The 19,091-nt window shown below is 54.8% G+C and overlaps 1 protein-coding gene across 1 annotated transcript in view; it reads left to right on the top strand.

Annotated features, from left to right (window-relative positions):
* ZNF366 (zinc finger protein 366) overlaps positions 1-19,091 on the top strand; it is a 46,812-nt gene that overhangs the window by 20,205 nt on the left and 7,516 nt on the right. Inside the window, exons 2-3 of the mRNA XM_035713948.2 lie at positions 5,793-7,036; positions 10,074-10,265. Coding sequence (XP_035569841.2) covers positions 5,793-7,036; positions 10,074-10,265 — 1,436 coding nt within the window. The remainder of the gene's footprint in view (positions 1-5,792; positions 7,037-10,073; positions 10,266-19,091) is intronic.

Raw genomic sequence — 19,091 nt, 5'->3', positions numbered from 1 at the left:
GAGCGAGACGTACCCTTTTCCAGTGCAATGTGGACATCTTCAAGGAATGAAAAAAACGTGAGGGAATATTCTCTCATGAATTTCAGGATGAACAAAAATCAGTGTTATGGAGTCAAGATAAGTAAATCTGCCTCTTGGCATTGCTGACTCACCGTGACTCCTCTGAGAGCGTTTACTGGAATGACCTTCGATTCAAGTGAGAACCACAAAATACCAGTAATTTTATCTGGGGGATATTTACATTTTGGTGCAGTAGGTGAATTCCTGATTAAAGGGCATTATTAGAAAAAAAAAAAAAAAGAAAAAATTTTTCCCTCAAACTAAATATAGTTTCATCTTAGGCCTTGCATTTTTAATTGGTCCTTATGGTTCAAAAGGAGATTTTTGCTTTTAAAATCCTTTCACTCCCCATTTCCTTATCACTAACTCTTGAGGGTCATACTTCTTATGAAAGAAGACATCTTGAGTCCCAGATTCTTCTAACACAGATCCACCCAATATTTTCCTCCTGAAACTATCTGCTTCCTGACTTAGCCTATTTGCTGTGGTGACTGAGCAGATAGGGAAGAAAGTCAGGGACATTCTCTGACGGCGGCAAGGAAAATACATGATTCTTCTAACCTTCCACCCTTACCTCCTAGTACAAAAAGTGGACCGCTACTAGCTTTCCAAGCATCTCCTTGGGGTGGAAGGGTGCCGGGTGACTCCTTCATCTTGGTCTGTGTTTCACATTCTTAATTCAGGGCCCCTCCCCACCCCACCTTTTTAAAGTAGGCTCCATGCAGGGCTTGAACTCACACTGCTGAGATGGAGGACCGAGCTGTGATCAAGAGTCTGATGCTTAACCGATCGAGCCCCCCAGGTGCCCCCAAGGGTCTGCCCTTCTACTCACGACTGCCCGTTGGCCTTGTCACGACTGAGAACCTTGTGGCACTTTGAGGATAGCCCCCCAGCATTAATTTCTGTGTCCTTTGCATCCTGGAAATAGCCAGGATGTAGGGCACACCCTGGTTTGAGGATCAGGTCAGAGAATGTAGGCCTTGGAAACCGAGGGGGATGAGCAATAGGACACGCAAGTTCTTTGTGCAATAACTACCTGACGACGGTTTTGGAGTGTGCTCATGATCTGATTAGGGAGGTCTCCAAAAGTCACCTGCGGTCTAAATAAAGATAAGGTTATACATTTAAAAGTTCCACGTGGAGGGGCGCCTGGGTGGCTCAGCAGTTGAGCGTCTGCCTTTGGCTCAGGGCGTGATCCCCAGGTCCTGGGATCGAGTTCCGCATCAGGCTCCCTGTAGGGAGCCTGCCTTTCTCCCTTTGTCTTTCATGAACAAATACATAAGATCTTAAAAAAATAAATAAATAAAATGAAAGTTCCACATGGAGACTTTAAAAACAAGACCTTTCCATCCCTCTCATCCCAGAGCAGCTTCCGGAGCCCTTGCTCAGCGTCAATCACCAAGTGGGCACTGGACAGTGCCGCCGCGAGCAGGCCCCGCAGCCTAGAGGGAATTCCAGGAGTCTTTTAGCCTCTGCTGGCTCAGCACCGTCTTAAGTATCTGACACTGGAGCTTTGACAGGTGCTCTTCTCTCTGGGAAGGTGACTGGTGCCACCAGACGGGGACAATCCTTCAGCTGAAATGGCTTAGCAGACCACCTAGCCCTCTAGTTCCCAACAACCAAAGCCGCTGGTGATTAAGGCAGCCTCAGAACAGAGGCCCGGATAGGAAAGCGAGCCATGGACAAGGGGTGGGGACTATTCTCGAACCCGGAGGTCCATGTCCACACTGAATGAATACTCATTTGTGGGGAGTCACATCTGCTGTTGCAACAAGAGCAACTCAGAGCAAATGAGCTAAGTCTTGGTTTTGAGCAGCGGAGCAGACACCCAGATGCCGACCACGAGCCTTCGCTTGGGAAAGGGACCTTGTCAGCTGGCATCGATCCACTGATCACATGGCAACCCTGCCCTCCCGCCACCCACCCCTCCAGGGCACCGCACCCCCCACCCCCTCCAGGGCACTGCACCCCCACTCCTCCAGGGCACCACACCCCTCACCCCCTCCAGGGCACCGCACCCCCGACCCCTCCAGGGCACCACACCGTCTAGGGCTTAATACACTTTCCCTACACGCTCTAAGGTTTCAACACCCCGCAGGCAATTGCCCAACCCCCAGGTCATGGACGAGAAAGCCAAGCCCCCAAATTAACTTGCTTAGGTTCCTTCCTTTTCTTCTTTCTTTTTCCTTCTTTCTTTCTTTCTTTCTTTAAGATTTTATTTCTTTGTGTAAGAGAGAGAGAGGGGGTGAAGACCGCGGGGGTGGGGAGAGAACCCGGGGCGGGGGTGGGGGGGAGCAGCCGGCCGAAGCAGGCTCCCTGCTGAGCAGGGGCCCAGTGCAAGCCTTCGTCCAGGTTCCCAGGCCCACGGCCTGAGCCCCCCAGGCTCGGTGTCTCACAGCCGCTGACACAGGTCAAACCCAGATCCCGCCTGCGGCGCAGGGCTCCGACCACGGCGCAGGGGGCTGCTTTCACAGTGCCAGTGCCGTGGTGCACGAGGTCCTGCTCCTCCTGGCGAGGAACCGGCTTCCGACGGGCCGGTCCCGGGAGGGGCCACAGGCTCCGGCCAGGCCCCGATGGGAACCCCCATGTGCCACACGCAGGGGGACCTGCTCCGAGGGAGCCCGCCGTGGGGCGCACGGGGCCGTCGGTGTGTCGCAGAGGCCGCTCAGCCTCCTAAGTTCACCGACCCCAAGATTAATGCCCTGAGGGAGCCGCCCTTCCCGGATCCTCCTCCCCCCCCCTTGGGCTCCTTCCCCTCGGCACCTGTGCTGTTGGGGGTCAGCAGCAGCGACAGCCGTTCCTCCTAGGAGGGCCGGGGCACATGCCTCCTCCGGGCCTGCCGGGGGGTGGGGGGCGCCCCCAGATCAGTGTGCAGAGGGCTCCGCTGTTTGAAAGCTCTGGAAAACGTCCATGCAGGGATCCCCATGCCTTTTTAAAGCTCCTGAATTGATGATTTTATTCTCGAACAGGCACACGACTGTTTTTAGGGGTAGAGTCAGACACTGGGGGAGATCATCATCAAGTCAACACAGGGAGGAGATTAACACGAACATACGGAAAATCTCTACATTTGGGGGACACAATTCTGACGTTGATATTAAAAGAAATCACGTCATCTGTGTTCAACAATAGGTCTTTACCTGACTAGGTCGACGGCGACAAAATTAAGACGCAAACACAGAACGTAAATATGCTTTTGAAATTAGTATTGTATTAAAAACGTCGCTCCTAATGCAGTAAAGGGACCCAATTAGTAGACCGTGTCACAACTAGAAACAGACACGCCGCACAAAGACAATAATGAAACACCTTTTGTTTTAAAAATGAGCGAAAACATTCGTTTCCACGTAAGTAGCTTTCTAGTAATAAGATATCACACACGGTATAAAGACGCCAAACATCATTAGCCACGCGTTTTTTAATACCTTAGCAATAAAATATTCAACGAACTAATAAATTCTGGCCCACGCTCTGGTAGGTCTGTTTTTGTTTTTGTTTTTGTTTTTTTAAACTAATTCTTCAATCAAGCTCTCTAAATCAGATAATCAGAATAAAAAAGGACCAGTGTGCACTTGGATGGGCTCCGCTGTGGTCTGCCATAGTCACGTGTGGCCTGGCATAGTTGTCTCCAGTGTGAAAAGCCTTTTTTTTGCAAATAGAACCTTCTCGCCACCGAGGGAATACAACCAACCGTGGCCAAAACGAAATCCAGAGAAAGGAGCTGCCATTGTTTCCTCCTCCCTCTATTTCAAGAGGACACACTGACCTTGTCTGGAAGCCACATATTTTTATAGAAGTAACAGGGTGTCAGATCAGGGTCCACCAGCCCCTCTAGACCCGCACGCGAATTCAGGGGCCAGGACTTGCTGCCGCTCGAGGCCAGACCCAGTGACCGTGGAAACCATTCCGTCCCCGCCCGGGGCCTACCTACCAGCACCCAGCGGCCGTCCCCAAGCTCACAGGCTAGGTACTCATTCTGCTGCCCCCTCCTCATCTTCCCCAGGTGCCTGCCTGGTCCTCGGGTTAGCAGTGGGGGAAGACCTGGCATTTTGGTAAACAATTTTAGGAATGAGAAGGAGGATGGGACATAGGTAGGGCTGAGCTTTCCTTCTGCTAAACAAGCTCTCGCTCTTAATTACTAAACCCCAAATCCACGGAAAGAAGACAAACCAGAGCTAACTCCCCACCACATAAATACAAAGCAAAGATCAATACACATTATTCTTTAGTTTTCTGATGATTTTCTGTAACGGTTTTAAGTAACACCCAAATATTCGTATCATAAAGGCACATAGTTTTTCTCTCCGTTGAATGCTCTGTGCATGGAATTGGTAATCCAACCTAAAAAGGCCCATTTTTGTTTTAACGGTGCTGCAGTTCTCAAACCTCTCATGAAGACACACGAGCAGTTTTGTTAATACCCAGGTACTTGCAAAAATTACATTTGCTCCATCAAGGACTGAAGAAAACCACCAGAAACTGTTGGGCCTCTCATGCCGGGGAGCCTCACCCTACAGTACTCAGCACGTAGCCAGCCCCAAGGCCAGGGCCCTAAGGATCCCCTTCAAGTTCAGAGGGTTAGGGCATAAAGGGCCCCCCCTGAAAATGTGGAGTCGGCCACCCGATTCTCTCTACCACCGTCCACACGAGGGGCGCAGAAACGTGGCAGGGGGCCGCATGAAAGGACACAGAGCCCTTGGCTTAGAGTCCAGCCCACACCCTCTCCCGCACATGCCTGATGCAGGCCTAGCAAGGAAAGGAAGGTCACCTGCCTCGGGAGTCGGCGAAGGCCGAGCTTTATCCCGAAACCTCTGGGAAGGAGGAGATGCAAGTGCGGTTTCAGAGATTGACAATCCTGGTATTTTTCACCTGCGGATGCTTCACGGGGAAGATGAAAAGGCTTAAGTTGCCAAGATGACTTGGTGACATTGTCTGATCCGCTTTCCTTCATCACATTGACCCCATCCGCTCGGTACGCCCGGCAGCACACCTGGCTTGGAGTGGGTAACTTGGGAATTCTGACATCTGAGTTCAGCAGGCAAATCTCTGCACCTGTGTGGACCTCCCTGTCCTCCAGCAGCCAAGGCCCCCAAGACCCAGACCGGCAGGGAGGTTGGTTCCTTGAGACCAAGAGCGACCCCGAAGACACATGGAAGTCCCCCTGGCAGACACAAGGCCATCTCAGGCTGAAAACCCACGTCAGAGTGCACCCCAGTTCTTTTTTTTTTTTTTTAATAAAGATTTTATTTGTTCATGAGACACACACACACACACACACACACACAGAGGCAGAGACATAGGCAGAAGGAGAAGCAGGGTTCCTGCAAGACTTGATCCCAGGACCCTGGGGTCGTGCCCTGGCCCAAAGGCAGGCCCCAAACTGCCAAGCCATCCAGGGATCCCCTGCACCCCAGTTCTGACTCCCCCACTATGCAGGTCATTTCACGGGTTGCATCCTTGCTACCGCCGCCCTCATCCTAGGGGGGCCCCGAGGCTGGCTGAGGTCTCAGGTGTCTTCCCAAAGCACCCTGACACCCGGCCTGCCGCTCTGGTTCTGTGGGTGCCGTGGGGTCCCCGTGCAGCAGGCTGGGGCTTTGCACCGCAGCGACGGGAACCCGCCCTGGGCTGAGAAGGTCACTCCCCCTGAGTTGGCCCTGATGCCCGCTGCCGCCCGTGGGGGCCGAGGAACCCTTTTTTCTTTTGTAAAAAACTGCATTTCTCTCTCTTTGAAGGCGCGCGGCCCAGGACGCCGAGGGAGATGAAGGCGATCAAGGACGAGGTCGTGCCCTTGCAGCTGGGGCTGAAGCGAGCCCCGTCCTTCCCGCACTGCCTGCAGCCGGGGGTCTCCCGAGGCAAGGCCCCGCAGGGACACCTCTTCCCGGAGGCCCTCCGGGGCCCCTTTTCGCAGTTTCGGTATGAGCCGCCCGCGGGCCACCTGGACGGGTTCCCGGGGGCCTTCGAGGGCGGGGGGTCGCGGAGGCGCAAGAGCGTGCCCAGCAAGGTGCCCTGCCGGCCCCCCGCGGAGGACGCGCCCCCGGGCCCCCCGCCTCCCCCGCCGCGCCCCGCCTGCGCCTCGCGCATGATCGACCTGTGCCACCTGGGGCTGCAGCCGGGCCGGCCCCCCGAGCCCCCCGAGCCCCCCGAGCCCCCCGAGCGGCCGTGGCCCGCCGCGCTCCTGCCCGCGCCCTACGCCTACCTGCCCAAGGGGCCCCCCGGCCTGGTGCTGCCGCTCTTCGTGCCCGCGCCCGCCTTCCCCTTCGGCCGCCACGCCTTCCTGCCCCCCCCGCCCCCGCCGCCGCCCCCGCGCAGGCCCGAGGCCCCGCCGCGCGCCGACCGCGTGGACGTGAACGTGCGCGTGGACGACAGCTACCTGGTGGACGTGGGCGGCGCGCAGAAGCGCTGGCAGTGCCCCAGCTGCGACAAGTCCTACACGTCCAAGTACAACCTGGTCACGCACATCCTGGGCCACAGCGGCATCAAGCCCCACGCGTGCGGCCGCTGCGGGAAGCTCTTCAAGCAGCTCAGCCACCTGCACACCCACATGCTCACGCACCAGGGCACGCGGCCGCACAAGTGCCAGGTGTGCCACAAGGCCTTCACGCAGACCAGCCACCTGAAGCGCCACATGATGCAGCACAGCGACGTGAAGCCGCACAACTGCCGCGTGTGCGGCCGCGGCTTCGCCTACCCCAGCGAGCTCAAGGCCCACGAGGCCAAGCACGCGAGCGGCCGCGAGAACATCTGCGTGGAGTGCGGCCTCGACTTCCCCACGCTGGCGCAGCTCAAGAGGCACCTGACCGCGCACCGGGGCCCCGTGCAGTACAGCTGCTCCGAGTGCGACAAGACCTTCCAGTACCCGAGCCAGCTGCAGAACCACATGATGAAGCACAAGGACATCCGGCCCTACATCTGCTCCGAGTGCGGCATGGAGTTCGTGCAGCCGCACCACCTCAAGCAGCACTCGCTCACGCACAAGGTAGGAGGGCCTTGGGGGGGGCACCTGGCGCGGGGGGGGGGGGGCGGACCCTTGCTGGGTCCTCCCCTCCCGGCCTCACCACCCCCGGCCTGGCCCGGAGGCCCACCAGGCCTGCAGCCCCTTGCCAGCCAGCCTTCCGGGGGCTCGGGTGGGCCCCGGGGTTAGTAATGTGCACAGAGCAAAGAGCAGAGTGAGCAAGGCCAGAGGGAGCCCCCTGGGCCTCGTGCTGTTGCTCCCAAGCCCCCTTTGAGCCCTGAAGCCCTGTTTCCCAAAATGTCATCTGGGGCATCAGCAGGAGTGTGTCTCAGGACACACTCAGGAACCAAGACCAGCTCTGTGCCTGGGAGTTACTAACCAGAGCCGCCTTCTAGACACTTCCCTTGGTCCTTTGCTGCTGACGCAGTGGCCGCCTTTTGGGTGGTTTTCTCACGCAGCTCTTTTGGGTGGTTTTCTCATGCAGCTGTGAGAACTGCCTCGTGCACATGTGGCTCTGGGTCCAGCCAGGCCTGCGCTCCCGGTCGTGGAGCCCCTGCCCAGCTGGGTGCAGTGTCCTGTGGTTTGTTTCGTGGGAGGAGTGAGAGCACACCCTTCTGTTGGGTTTGGTTTGACCTTCCCTAGGCTCAGATCTTTAAGGACAAATACAGGCCCAAGGGCCGAGTGCAGCCTACTTTGCAGCCAGAGCCCTGGAGTCATTCGGGATGAACAAAGGCGAGGCCCTATTGGTGTCCCTGAAATCTTAGCCAGCTAAGCCGACTTGGGGCTGCTGTGAGCTTCTGAGAGGGGAGCTTTGCTCCAACGACCTCTGTCCTCACGCTTTGGACCTCAAGTAGTTTCCTTGGCAGGAGAGACATCTAGTAAGCCAGAGTCTGTAATACACTCTTTACTCTAGAAAGGCCAGTGGAGGACTTTGCCCAGCCAGGATAGCCTCTCTACCCTGCCATAAGGGGTTTCGTTTGATAGGTTAGGACACAACGTGGGCATTTTGGGGCTTTACAGCGGAGACGTAGAGCCAAACAGCTTCTGACCTACGAAAGGCACCTGAGGATACCACCCAGGGAGGAGGCACCTGCCAAGCGCAGGAACCATCCACAAAGAAGCTGGCCTGAGATTTAAGACCCTGTGCGGGTTGCAGGGGCTTCTACATGTGTGGAAAAGGAATCAAAGACGAATTTTAGAACATACAGAAATTCTCTTAAGAATGTAGAAAATGAAATAAAAAATGGACAAAACAGCATGGTGTCCAAAATGTCTCGTTTGAATTAGGAAACAAAATGCATTTTAATTTCCAGTGTCAGCCAATAGTGAGAGGTAGTGTTTGTTGAACACTTGCTGCGGACCAGGTGCTCTCCTCCTCATTTAGGATTTGGGTAAGAGCCCTGTGGAGGGCCTCAACAACTCTAAGAGCTCCCTGCAGGTATCACTACTCCAGATCTGCAGATGCGCACACCACTGAGGCAGGGGGCTGTCCCCCAGACCCTCGGACTCTGGCACCTGAGCCCTTGAATGCTATTGTCAAGTGTTCCCCTTCTCTACTCCCTCCCTCCCTCCCTCCTAACATGGGCTCCCTTTCTGTGATTTCACTGATCCTATTAGTGACACAGTCACTGCCTCAGTTCCCAGAGTTTGTCCAGGCTTCCATTCATGAGTTCTAGGCCAGCCTCTATGTGAATTTTACTTAGAACACAGAATTCTCTTTAGTGATAAGTAGGCACTCTCGGTCGCAGGATGGTCGCAGGAGGGCTGCTGTGGCCAGCTAGACAAGTGGGGAGGCGATCTTGAGAAGAAAGATGCTGAGGTAATGCTTGAGACCCATCAAGAATATAACTTTCATGACTTTCAGAATTTTAAACTCCCTGCTTGAATACACAACATACTGTTAAAATTCACCCTCTTCGGAGGGCATTAGAGTTCCCGTCTCTTGGTGAGCATGAACTCCTACTCACCGACAGTCATCAGGACTCAAGAGGTATTTGAGCTGGAAAGAGTCCCTGGTTCTCATGACCTACCGCTACATCTTGAGAGGAGGGACCCAACAGCACGAGACTTGCCTGAAGTTGCACAGCCCCTAAATGGCTGGGCAGAGACCTGGACCCACCCCTGGGGGCCTTGGGCTCACCAAAACTGAGGAGCGGTACGTCCTTATCATGTCGCACCTTGAAGAAAGGACTCAGAGCTACACTTAGACCTCCTCTCTCCCTAGGTCGCTATGGATATCTGATAATAGGTGTTTTATAAGGGTTAGCTAAGCAGCTCGTTCTAATCCTGTACCAGCCTCAGTTCTAACGCTGTGGGTCTCTAAGTGTTCCTCCTGAAAAGTCATTCTGCGCTAGGATGGCTTGCAAAGGCCTTTTCAGGGAAGCACTGGTCAGGCAGGAGTCGCTCCTACTCTGCTCACGCTGTGAGTCCCTGGAAGGGGCTTCGACTGAGGGCACCGATGCTTACGTCTTCAGCCCCTCTCCATGAACAGTGGGGAAGGTACAAAGTCTCTTTCTGTCCTGTTTTCTAATTCAGAAATTCAAGTGGGCATATCACTTGTTCTTCTGGGATTGTCAAGTCCATTAAGGAAAACTCAAGAAAACAATGGTTCTTCATTCGAGAAATGCTATCATCACTTGAGGAGGTTTTGGTTTTTTGGTTTTTTGGGTTTTTTTGTTTGTTTGTTTGTTTTCCCCAAAGATAGATTGTAGTCTCATTTTACATATCACTCCACAGGGCTCTTACCCAAATCCTATTAATCCCCAGAACTGTTACTATAGAATTAACCCCTGTAGCAGCAGGAGCAACGGGAGCAGTAGCTTTCTTTTTCCCTAAAGGTTTGGCTTAGCTCATGGTTTTCAGAAAACAGAAAAGATTATGTGACTAACACTTTTCAGGAAAACGGCAATTAGCAAGGCCAAAGCCACGCCCTTTGGAACTCAGCATCTGTCACCAGGCTCTCCGTGGACTCGCGTGGCAAAGAGAGAAGTGAAGATTCTAATTCTGATGAACGCGTGTCACCTGCTAACCACAGCATGTTTTGAATCTTGCTTCTCTCCAGGGTGTGAAGGAGCACAAATGTGGGATCTGCGGGCGGGAATTCACTCTGCTGGCCAACATGAAGAGACACGTGCTCATCCATACCAACATCCGCGCCTACCAGTGTCACCTCTGCTACAAGAGTTTTGTGCAGAAACAGACCCTCAAGGCACACATGATCGTCCACTCCGACGTGAAACCTTTCAAATGCAAGGTGGGCAGTGGGCCTGGGGGGGGGGGCGGTGCACACCTGAAGGATGCAGAGGGTTGTGCCAATGGCCAGTGGAGGAGGATCTCCAGGAAACGTCCTACTGTGTTTTGTCCATGGGGCTGCTGTGGCCAACCCCAGGCCCGTCCATGGCTCTGTTCCTCTGCGCACCACACCTGTGCTTGCACCAGCCCCTAGCTGGTCCCTAGGAAGCTGGCCCTGTGTGTCGTACGGTGGGATCAGCACGCAGGGGAGGAGGCAACCCGCGGGGAGGAAGGAGGACGGAAGGCCCACCGGGGGCATGAGGTGGCTAAAGGACGAAGGTGAGGTGGAGTGGCCCATCCCGGGAGGGAGCAACGGCCTCTAGGGCCTCTTCCCCCCACAAGCCGATGGGTGGACCTCGGAAGGGAGCCCGAGAGGCACCCCCCCACACACCCTCCGGACACCAGGATGGAGCTGCATGACATGAGGCCGGGTCTCCCAGGCCAGGTGGGAGGAAGGCCGAGGTTGGGGCCTCCAGCGCCCTTAGAAGTGCTCGTTGGGGTCGAGGCCTGGCCGTGAGCGCCGCCATCCGAAGCGGTTCCCGTTGGTGCCCAAGTCCCGTGCAGGGCAGGCGTGCAGCGTCGCCGTGGGAACGCCTGCATCCGCCTCACTGGCTGGAGTGTTACCTCATCTCACTTTTATCTCAGCGGCCGGTTAGGCTTAGGCTTAGGCTTAGGTTTAGGCTTAGGGGTAGGGGTAGGGGTAGGCTTAGGGATAGCGTAGCTGAGATCACGTAGGAGCTGGAGATTGGTAAAACTCCAGGAGTGACGGGTACTGCTTAGAGACGCTTGGGCCTCCCAGGCTGTTCCCCGTCCTCCCACCCCTCCCCGGTGCCGTTTCCCTTCTCCACTCGCCCCGTGAGAGGGAATCAGCTGCAGATCGGGGGGTTCAGGTGTGCGGCGGCCTGCGGTGAAGACAGGGCTGGGGGAAGCAGAGGGGAATCACGCCTTCGGCTACTGTTGGAGCCTTTGTGTCTGCGTTGGACGTTTGCCTTCTGTGCTACTGCGTGTCTGATGGGGCCCAGATGCCATGCGCTGCCCATCAGAGGGGCTCTTCCTGCCTTGCTCCCTCTGCAGCATGTCCCCGTACCCCCTCCCCACTTGAAGGAACCCCCTGTGAAGCCAGCGGCTTTCCTGTGTCGGCCACTCCTGGACGGGGTGAGAGGGGTCAGGAACCAGAGCTTCCCTAGACCCGAATGGGCATTCTCTGGAGGCGGGGGAGGGAGGCTTCTCCCTCCAGCCCTTTCCTGCCACCCACTCGTGTTTCCCCTCCTTTCCTTCAAGCTCCCGGTGGTTTGAAAGTTGACTCCTGTGCGTCTTGAGTCATCTGAGCCGAAGGGGGAGGAAGCTGCGTGCAGATGAGGCTGCACCGTTCCTAGTGCCTGGTGCAAAATGAAAATGTGAGGTCCCTCGTTAGACCTTATTAAGAATTTCAGGGCGGTGAAAGTAGAGCTTTAGAGCCAACTCAGGAGGACCCTTCTGGGTTGGGGCCTCTGTGACCGCATTGCACACAGGCCCGGGAAGCCAGCCGTGGCCTCGGGAACCTGGGGACTCTGCATAACACCCCTTCTCTCTCTCATTAGGCACTTTGATTTCCTCCCCGCTTCCCACTTGAGCCCTTTGCTTTCAGCACAGCTGTCCCGCGGCCGGGGGGTTGCTTCCCCTACAGTGGAGGTGCAAATGGGAGCTGCTGGCCACTTTTCCTTCATTGTGCTCGGTTCACTCTTGGGCTTCGAGCATGAACTGTGCATTTGCATCTCACCGGCCGGCGGCAGGACACGTACGTTGTTAAAACGTGAAGGGAGCCCTGCTTGCCGTCCCTTCCACACCTGTGCGGTCCAGCCAACTGCCACCTCCTTCGTCACATCAGGTGCAGCAGGACCTGTGGTCAGACCAGGCAGAGAGCATCTCTGAAAGAGGATTCATCAGGGAGCAGAGCCGATGCAGGAAAAGGGCTTGCAGGCTGGGTTTGATCTGGGGATGCAGAGGGGTCTGGAGGATTTCTTGGACCAGGTGGTACCTGAGGACTGAGAAGATTCTCTCGGGTACCAGTGCATAGAGGACTGCATGACATGGTGCGAGCGGGGCCCAGTGCTCAGTGAGCCAACCTTGCTTGATGCCTTATGCCTGCCCCCCTCTTCCACCCACCCCCATGATAGCATACCATACGTGGTGCAGCAGGTGCCTGAGGATCCACTCTGCGGTTCAGAAACTCACTCTGACCTCTCTTTGAGGGTGGATTAGGCTTGGGATGTATCCTAACACCACCAGGTTCCATGAGAGAGGCTTGAGGGCTGAAATGCAGCTCTGAGATGATGCACAGTTTATACTCTTCAGCGGCAGATGGGCCTGGTGGGGGAATTGGCTGCGTCGTCTGCAAAGGCCACCTTTCCCTGGTGGGGAGGTTTTCCCAGGAGACCACACTACGGGTCAGGAGGCTGCCTAGGACAGTGTATCTGTCATTGGATTAAAAATAAGTGGGTGTTGAAGGGTATTTTTGTCAAATGGGCGGGCCTTCTCCATTCTTGGACATTTCTGAAATGAGGGCAGGTGTCAGCTGCCTCACCGAAGAGCCCTCTGCCTCCTGGGAAGTGCCAGAAGCCCTACCAGGGTCTTTGTCTCTGTCCACATGTCCCTGCAAAGTGCCCCCCTGCTTGGTGTCCTCCTGGTCTCATCACCCTTCTTCACTTCAAAGGGGCTTCAGAGCACGTCTGAGTTTACAGAGTATGTACCCCGGCTCCGTGTTTGTCAGCCGGCCCCTGATCCTCCTGCAGCACAGGCCGTCTCCAGACAGTGTCCTATGTGCTTTGCTTGCCACCAGTGTTGCTGTGGATTCTTGGAGACCTGGCCCTCGGTGGATGTCCGTGGAACTTTGGGCATTGGGTACAGAACGGAGGGCCATTTGCTCATCACCACGAAAACCATAGCCAATCCCAGATGAATGGCTGGCTGACTGCATAGTGATGCTGGAGGAGAGGCCCAGAAAACTAAACCCAAAAGCTTTATCGTGGGTAACAGGGAAGAGATAGTCGCGTCACAGAATTGACGTGGCTGGAAACAAACAAACAAAAAAAAAGGCAGACCTTGCCGCAGTCCTATCCCAGGAGTTAGATCTGTCCGTTTTGCCCAAAAGCTTGTAGAAAGGGGGAGAGTGTTGAAGGAACAGGGCCTAATTTCTTGGGTTTCTCCCTGCTAAAAGTCCTCCTGACGTAAAGCCCTCCCCCTGCTGCAGCGTGACCTGGCTCGCTCTGGCCCCGAGCTCAGTGGCAACAGCTGTCCTCAGCGGGCAGCAACATGCGCTCACGGTGAGATTAAGCATTCACAATAGGATGGAAAATTAGAGGAGAGGAAAGGTTTCCATTCTCTCTCTCTATATTTTTCTTGTATAAAAAAAACCCCATTACTGCCCTTCTGGACTCCTTTGCTGTTGGCTCCACTTCTGGCCTCCCTGCTTCTTGGAGCCAGCTGGAGTGCCTCCAGAGACCCGTGCCTGTAGACTTGAGCCACGGTTCAGAAATATGCTTCCCAGATTCTGCGTAAGCGCGCAGGGGTTGATTTGGATGCCATCCCTGTGGCGGCCGCGCTCCATAATAGCGAAGAGCCAGCTGCCGTCTTTGGGAAACCTGTCCAGGAAAAGCAGCCATCCAGAATTTCCGGGACAAATTCTCCTTTGAGATGATGGGTGAAGCCGGGAGCTGCCTGAGTTATGAATCACCAGGTCATCCGCAGCCTCGGCGAGGGCGGGGGCCCGCGGGCGGAGGGCAGCGCGGGCCGAGGGCCGAGGCCTCCTTGGCCGGGGCCCCACCGCCTTTGCCGCGCGGCTTCGCTCCCCGCCTGGGCCCTGGCGCCCCGTGGGGGGCACGCCGCGGAGGGGGGGCTCGGGGGGGCCGGGCCTTTGGGCCAGGGCCCTGGGGCTGGCGTGGAGGGGGTTAAGGCAGTGACCAGATAGCAGCCTTTCGGCAGCCAAGCCCTCCTCGAGAAGGAAGGATATAGCTGCTCGGACCGCCTGCCTAACAATGCCTCCGCGTCCCCGGGGGCCGCCTGCGACCAGATTTCATCTTGCTTTCTCTTGTACTTCTCAGAGCTTCCTGTTTTCTCACGGTCCTTTTGGACAGTTTACAGTCTCTCTCTCCCTCCCTCCCTCCCTCGCCCTTTGAGGAAAGGAACACCCTTCTTATTAAAAGAGAGAGCGCGGGAGAGGAGGCGTAGGCAAGGGCGGCTTAGCAGGGCCCTGCCCGTGGGCCGCAGGCTCCGGCGCCCCGTCCTGCTCTCCCGGGCCCCGCACCCCCGGGCCCCCGGGTGCACCCCGGCCTCCTGGCTCTGCGGGCCTCCCCCGGGGCCGCCGCCGCCCTCACCCCGCCCCTGCACACAGTGTCGCTGGCTGTCCACGCTGTCGCCGCAGCTCATGGCAAGTGGCCTGAGGTGCCTCCGGGCCCTGGACCAGCGCGAAGGGGCCCGGGGAGGCCGGGATCTGGCTCAGTGAACGGCATCTGCCGGCTGCTTAAAGGGCTGGGGATCCAGGAGCCACGTGAGGGGCTCTCCCAAAGGCTGCAACCAAGGGCCAGGGCGCAGCTTCTCCTTCCGACCACACTTCTCTGCGCTGGGTCGGGCACGACTGCCTCTGCAGCCTCCAGCGACCCGGCAAGTATTTACCCGAAGGATCCCTCGCTTTGGCCTCCCTGTAATACTTCCTCCAAATAACTTGGCCTAAAAAGCACTCTTATCTTTACAGATCTGTCTCTTTCCAGAATGTATAAGAGTCTACTATGTACATGATAATCATAAGAGCTAATATTTATTGAGCTCTTACTACTTGGCAAGCCCTTTACGTGAATTATCTCATTTGATCCTTACAACAACCTTCGTAAGAAACTATTATTATCACTGACGTTTTACAGAAGAGAAAATGGAGCGAGTTCTCCATCCTTCCGGGGTCTCGCCATCACCTCTCTGAGCTGCTATCTCAAAGCCCGATGATGCATGCGGCCCATTTGCAAAGGACAGTTCAAAACAGTTGTTCCAACGTTCTGTTAAATGTGGAGGTTTCCCCCTCTGTTTAAAAAGTAGGCATTAGAGTTGGTATTGATGGAAAGGCTGAGTCAGAGGCACACTCGTACCCCTCATTAGAGCAACTGAGAGTTCAGGAGGGGCAGACTGTTGAAAGATGAACACCTGCACCATGAAATCTGGGACTTCTCCACTCCAGGAGCTCCCTGTATCAACAACAGCCACCCTGATTGAATCCGCACAGACCTTGGCAGGAGATGGTTCAGCAAGTCTTGACTTGCTCTTGGCCTCACACCTCATGATTACAGGGGGCCTTGACACACACTGCTTTCCCCGGGAGAAGAAACTAGCATTTTGGTGATCCCTCCCAGGTCACTCTCCTTCTTCCTTCTGGTCTCCTTCCCCCTCGCTCCTATAAGGATTCTTCTTGGGGCTCACATGTTGAAACCCCACCCAAGGGTGCCATCTTTGATTTACCCAGTTCACTCTCTCTGGCCTCTCTTCACTAACAGTGGCTGAGGGGTCTTTTTTCTCTGGATCTCATAGACGTAAAATATCTTCTACACTCATCTGTTGTCATGTGAGAATAGCCTTCTGAGAAACATGAAGAGGCTGGGTATTCCGAATAAGGACTGAAGGGTTTTGCGGAAGGAGCTGAAAGGAAGAAGCTAAGGGTGCCCACTATGGAGACGTGACTGGTGTCCAGGTGCCTCGGGGCCTGAGTAATTGTCCCTGTCCTCCTGCCACGAAGGATTTTGGTTTCCAAACTAGTGTGTATAGGGTTATAGACATTTTAGTAGGGGAAAGGAAGAGATGTGGTGATGGTTGCTTTTTGGAATTTTTGCACAGGGTAGGGATATTTTCCTGACTTGTTTGTTTGGTCTCCCAACTAAATACTTAGAGATTTATTAAATGTTACTGTGTGCGTAGCCCTGTGCTTGATACTGAGGTTGGCCACGTAGGAAAGGAAGGTTGCCCTTGCATTTTGGAAGATAACCTAGGGCTCCTTGTAGTGCCCCAGACCTCTTTCAGAGTTGAGACACCTTCAATCCAACCCTGCAAAAGCTTTCCATCAGTTGGCCCAATAGGCTACCATCAACCATGAAGGATAACTCTGACATGCACGAAATAAATTTTGCCAACAGCACAAAAGTCTCCTCTGTCAATCACCCTCAGATAATGTAGCTGAGCAGTCATGTCCTACAGGGGACCCTCCCCAAAGCCACATTCTTTGACTTCAGGGGACCATATCATTTTAGTGTCCTGATATACTCACGTGCCACTAAAAATGCCCCCACAATGTTCAGGAGTGAACTGATTGATTCAGAATAACGCTATAGTAGACACATGATCCTGTGTTACAGGATCATACACCGTGGCTTGTCTAGAGCTAAGGAAGAATGTGGAAAGTGCTTACCAGTAGCCGTTGTGACGTGTGCACAGCTCTGTGTGTTGGGGTGGGAGTGGGGTGGGGAAAGGGACAGGGAGAGGGGACCTCGGGGCAGGTGAAATGTGTAGTCCCTCTGACCTCCAAGGTGCAGCGGCCGGGGCAACAACAAACAGGTGGTCGTTAGCACCACTGCAATCACCGTTCTTGCCTAGTAGGTTCAAGGTTGAATAAAGTGCCTGAAAATACTTGAAGAGACTTTATTCTGCAGCAAACCAAAAACAAATGGCGCCCTAAACATTCTTCAAGGTTAGGCTGAAATTCCATCCCCTTTATAAAAACCTTTTCAGACTAGTCCAGCTGCTGATACCTTAGCAACTAGAGATGATAAAGTAGAAGCTCCCCTTCATAGTAGCCGGGTACGGAAGGCACCGTGCCTTCCATTCTGTCTGGCTTGAACAACCCTGAGACCTGTACGCACTTGGACTAGTGCAGTAGTATATAATCTTGCAGCCTCTGGCTCCTCTGCTCCCATGTATCTTGTGCTTAACAGCCCAGGGCTTGTGCTGTTTTCAGATCTTTTGTGGCCGCCTCTCTCCAAATAATCAGGAACCATCCCACGAACCAAATGAGATGTACTTTTTTTTTCTCCCTATATGACTCGTGAGTGGAAATACCTAACATAGGCTCTCTAGATTCAAAGCTTTTTATCCCCTGTAGCCAGGATGGAGAATTGGATGATGAAGCTAATAAATAGAAGTCTCCCAGAACGTCCGCATATGTGAAAAGCTGAGTCACAGATTGATTCATCTCACTAACTAGTCCCCTGTTGAGAGTAAAAGAAAGCAAGTCCCCATCCCACACGCCGGGCTTCTCCCCAGGACATTAAAATTAGACCAACCAGCACTCTCAATCTTTTCCCTCCTGGGCCACTGTTTCCAAAGGAACGTGGTGTGCAGGTGCTCGGAATCCCAAGCGTGGGACACCGGTGTGCCAAATTCATCCTTGCCAGCAAGGAAGTAAAGAGGGAAGAGAAAAAGGACTTAAAATCCCCAAATATGAATCATCAAAAAAAATACAGAACCCGTTATTCATTATCCATGCGTGGATTTTCTATGACAGAGTCGTCACCCCCAGCCGGCCCCCTTTCATGCCACCCAGCATCCTTTCCGGTGGGTCTCCCAAGGCCACTGTTTGTTGCGCCGACCCATTCTTCTAGGGCCAGCTTAACTCTTCTCTCCAAGGCCGCTTGAGGAAAACAGTGCCTTGGTTAATAAACATTCAACCCAGGATCCCCAACATTGTCCCTGAAAATATCTCTCAGCGAGAGAGGAAAACTGGGGTCAGCCTCAGGGGCCACTGTGGCCCGACTCCTCCCTCCGTGTCGTCTCTCGCTCCATATGGCTGCCCGGGTGACACGGGCCTCTGGGGTAGGCGGGGAGGGAACGTGCTCCTTCCTTAGTGCCCTGGCCTTCTTCATACGCACAGAAAACCCTCCTCCGTGTTCTTCCGCACACGGCCGAGGAAGGGCTGGATCCTCGGAACCCTGCTGCGCCAGGGCTTAGGGAACAAGGGGAGGAAGGGACACCCTAGAGCAGCGGGCTCTGTTGTGCACCCTGGGCGTCTGCATAGATTGCCTTCAGAAAAGGCGGTTCTGTTCTTTCAAAAGCAGTGGGAGAACCACGGTCACGGTCCATGGTGCGTCTGCACTTTGTGGGAAACAGAGACAACAGCACGACCAAAAAAGAAAGGAAAGAACAACAGCACATGTCTGCCTTTGGTAAAGCTGAGATCGTGTTTTCAAAGCCCGGCCCGCAGAGAAGACACGTGCCTTGCTTGAGGTCTCTCTGTCCCTTCTAGTGTTGCCGTCCATCCCCAAGAGCAGTAAGAAGATTAGAAATGCGTTGCATGACACAGTCCAGCAGAAGAGTGGTGTCGAGGGGGCGCAGGACGGGGTGGTGGTTGGCCACATGGCCTCTGGGGTTGCTGTCGCAGCTCGGGCACCCATTAGCTGCGTGTCTTGGTCCGGGTGCCTTAATCTCTCTGCTTATCCATCCGTGAACTGGGGGTGATAACCGCAGCCTTCTCCTGGGACTGGTGGGGGAACTAAAGGTGACAGTCCATGGCAGGCTTAGCACAGGACCTTCCACGTTATGAACGCCGTGCAAATAGGAAGCCCATACTTGTGTATGCGCCGTTAGAGCGGAGCCCACTCTGAGCAATCACTTTTCAGGTCGGCTTTTCTGTTTCTGTGCGGCCTGCATGCAAAAGAAGCTGCAGTAGGTTTGCAGGGTTTTGCCTCGTGTTCAAATTCACCGGGTGGCAGGACCACGGTCTCATGACTCCATTCCTACTGGCTCCGCGTCGGAGCCTGGGCCCGGTGCAGGCCATCCCCGG

The sequence above is a fragment of the Canis lupus genome, chromosome 2, assembly GCF_003254725.2.
Source record: "Canis lupus dingo isolate Sandy chromosome 2, ASM325472v2, whole genome shotgun sequence".
In the NCBI taxonomy this organism is placed as follows: Eukaryota; Metazoa; Chordata; class Mammalia; order Carnivora; family Canidae; genus Canis; species Canis lupus.
Note: the sequence above shows the minus strand (reverse complement) of the source record. Positions and strands in the feature narration are given on the sequence as shown.